Genomic DNA, 2188 nt, shown 5'->3' with positions numbered 1-2188 from the left:
AAGAAGACTCACCTATCTCGGATGGCGACAGTGCAGTTGGAAGAAGCGAAAGCCCCCGGAGGAATCTCCGTCCTCGAAGGGACGCCGGAGAGGCGGATTTCGATGGGCCATTTGCTGTAGTTATTCCACGTCGTCAGGAGTGATCGGGATAGACTTACTGAAGGAAAGCTGCACGAGCATGGAGATAGACCTTGGCAACATTATTCATGGCTAAAAACTAAAGGAAACTACTCTATGACAAGACTAACGGCTGGCTGACCGACAAAACCTACAGGTTCAGGTACCGGCCCAGGAAAAACAGGAAAAGAAATCTCAACAAAACATCTAAGTCTCCTCGATATCAGTAAAATCATCCACTCCATCATCGCTGTCATCGTTGCCTTCACCATTATCAGCCTCCTTGTCGTCTTCGCTGGTGGCCGTCTTGTCCAAATGGGGAACAGAAGCATCATCGACTAGCTCGACAGACCCTACACGCAAGGCACCGGTCATCAGAGCCTCCGGAGCAAAGCCAGCACTGTCATCGTCATCTTCGATAGCAACCGGCACAGGAGTCTTCGGCGTAGCCGGGGCCGTCTTGGTTCTTTTCCTGGCTGACCCAGGAGAATGACGCCGCCGTTTCTTCGAGGGCTCCTCCTTGGACTCACCACCACCTACAGCAGGACTGGGCGGAGGCTTCTGGGCGACGCGTTCAGGGACCGAAACCGGACGGGAGGGCGAAGGAGAACCCTCGACGAACAACTCGCTGTCCGGAATATTTACAGCCTGTATAGAATTAATAAAGAAGGAATGGAGGGCAAGGACAGGAGCATACATTGATTAGGAGATGACGGGCTTCCCTTGTCCAAAACTCATGCTGGCCAATAGAATCGATAACACCAAGTGTACGAAGACGGGAGGTGATGATGGCCTGAAAAGTTTGGAGGTCTCGAACGGCCTCGAAGAGAAGATTGGGATCGTGCCACAAGGACGGCGAGATTCCCCATGCGAGAACCTTTCCATCCAACGGGTTCCGAGGAGATCTCAACAAATCCGAAATTTGCCCTACAGGCAATTCGATGATAGGCAAGGGCGTCTCTCCAGGACGCGGGGTAGGCTTAGGGCGAATCGATGCGAGTGAGGCCTCATATGCCTCCAAACGCCTTCTAGCCTCCTCCAGACCACCAGACTGCCGGATTTCCCTGTCGGGGCTACTATCAGCAAAGCTAGAAGAGACAAGAGCTAGACAAGAATAGACAACGACTTACTCGGTGCACATAGGGGTCCAATCATTGAGTCCTCGAGAGGCACGAACGGAACATTTGCTGCCACTACCAGCCCAAACACAATTCGAACACGCCCCGAACCAGACAGCACTACCCCGATATTCTGGACCAACAACACAGGATCGGAACACTCCCCCGATCTGACAATGACTACAGGCTTGATCCTCGGACAGCTCCTCACCGCGGAGGTGGAGGGCATAACCACCCTCCTGGTGGACTCCCTTCGGAGTTTTTACGACAAGACGCCCACGATGGTCTAAAGACCAATCGGGTTCACGGATCTTGGGGAAAACCTGGACAGCTTCAAAGCCGGGGGCTACGTCGAGATGGCAAAACACGTCAGTGGCCGCATCAGGCAGGACTAAACAGGGGACTTACTGGTGATTGTCGAGTCGGGAGCTGAGACACCGGGTTGGACATGAGATGAGACTTTGGCGGACTTGCCCTTTCGAGGGGAAACTGAGCTTCGAGGCATGGCGAGTACCGGCGGGGAATGTGATATTGGAAAGGAGCAAGGACTTCGGGGCAACGATATAGAGGAGAGACAGGAGCACAACCAATCGAGCAGTCCGACGAGACTTCCAGTCCAAGGAAAGGTGGTGGTTGTGGGAAAGAAAACAGGGGAAGAGGAGATTCGACGGGGTGAGATATAAACATGAAGGCGAGCGTGTTGATACCCAGGCGCGTGAAAATTCTCTCAACCACAACAAAGACTCGTCGATTCACTCGACAAACCTGTTGCCATAGGGAACCCTGCACCCCGAATGTTCGAAATCACAGCAGATGGTTTCTTTACACTCATCCTTTTCACACCAGTCCAATATGGACGTGGGAGAAGCTCTCGACGAAGTGTTTCCTTGATTCTGCCATCTGCTTTATATCCAATTTCAGCTCACCCAGGACAAGGTGACGCTTAACTGAGC

General features: G+C 52.8%; 1 protein-coding gene across 1 annotated transcript; it reads right to left on the bottom strand.

Annotated features, from left to right (window-relative positions):
* Positions 1 to 324: 324 nt before the first annotated feature.
* ASPSYDRAFT_95747 (DUF3716 domain-containing protein) lies at positions 325 to 1740 on the bottom strand (the record flags this gene model as incomplete). Its single annotated transcript, XM_040853158.1, has 4 exons — positions 325 to 765; positions 815 to 1181; positions 1248 to 1581; positions 1644 to 1740. The coding sequence occupies 4 exons, from the start codon at positions 1738 to 1740 to the stop codon at positions 325 to 327; spliced, it is 1239 nt and encodes a 412-aa protein (XP_040696239.1).
* Positions 1741 to 2188: the final 448 nt, after the last annotated feature.

Source organism: Aspergillus sydowii (assembly GCF_001890705.1).
Source record: "Aspergillus sydowii CBS 593.65 unplaced genomic scaffold ASPSYscaffold_21, whole genome shotgun sequence".
Lineage (NCBI taxonomy): Eukaryota > Fungi > Ascomycota > Eurotiomycetes > Eurotiales > Aspergillaceae > Aspergillus > Aspergillus sydowii.
This window is presented reverse-complemented; position numbering and strand designations above follow the sequence as displayed.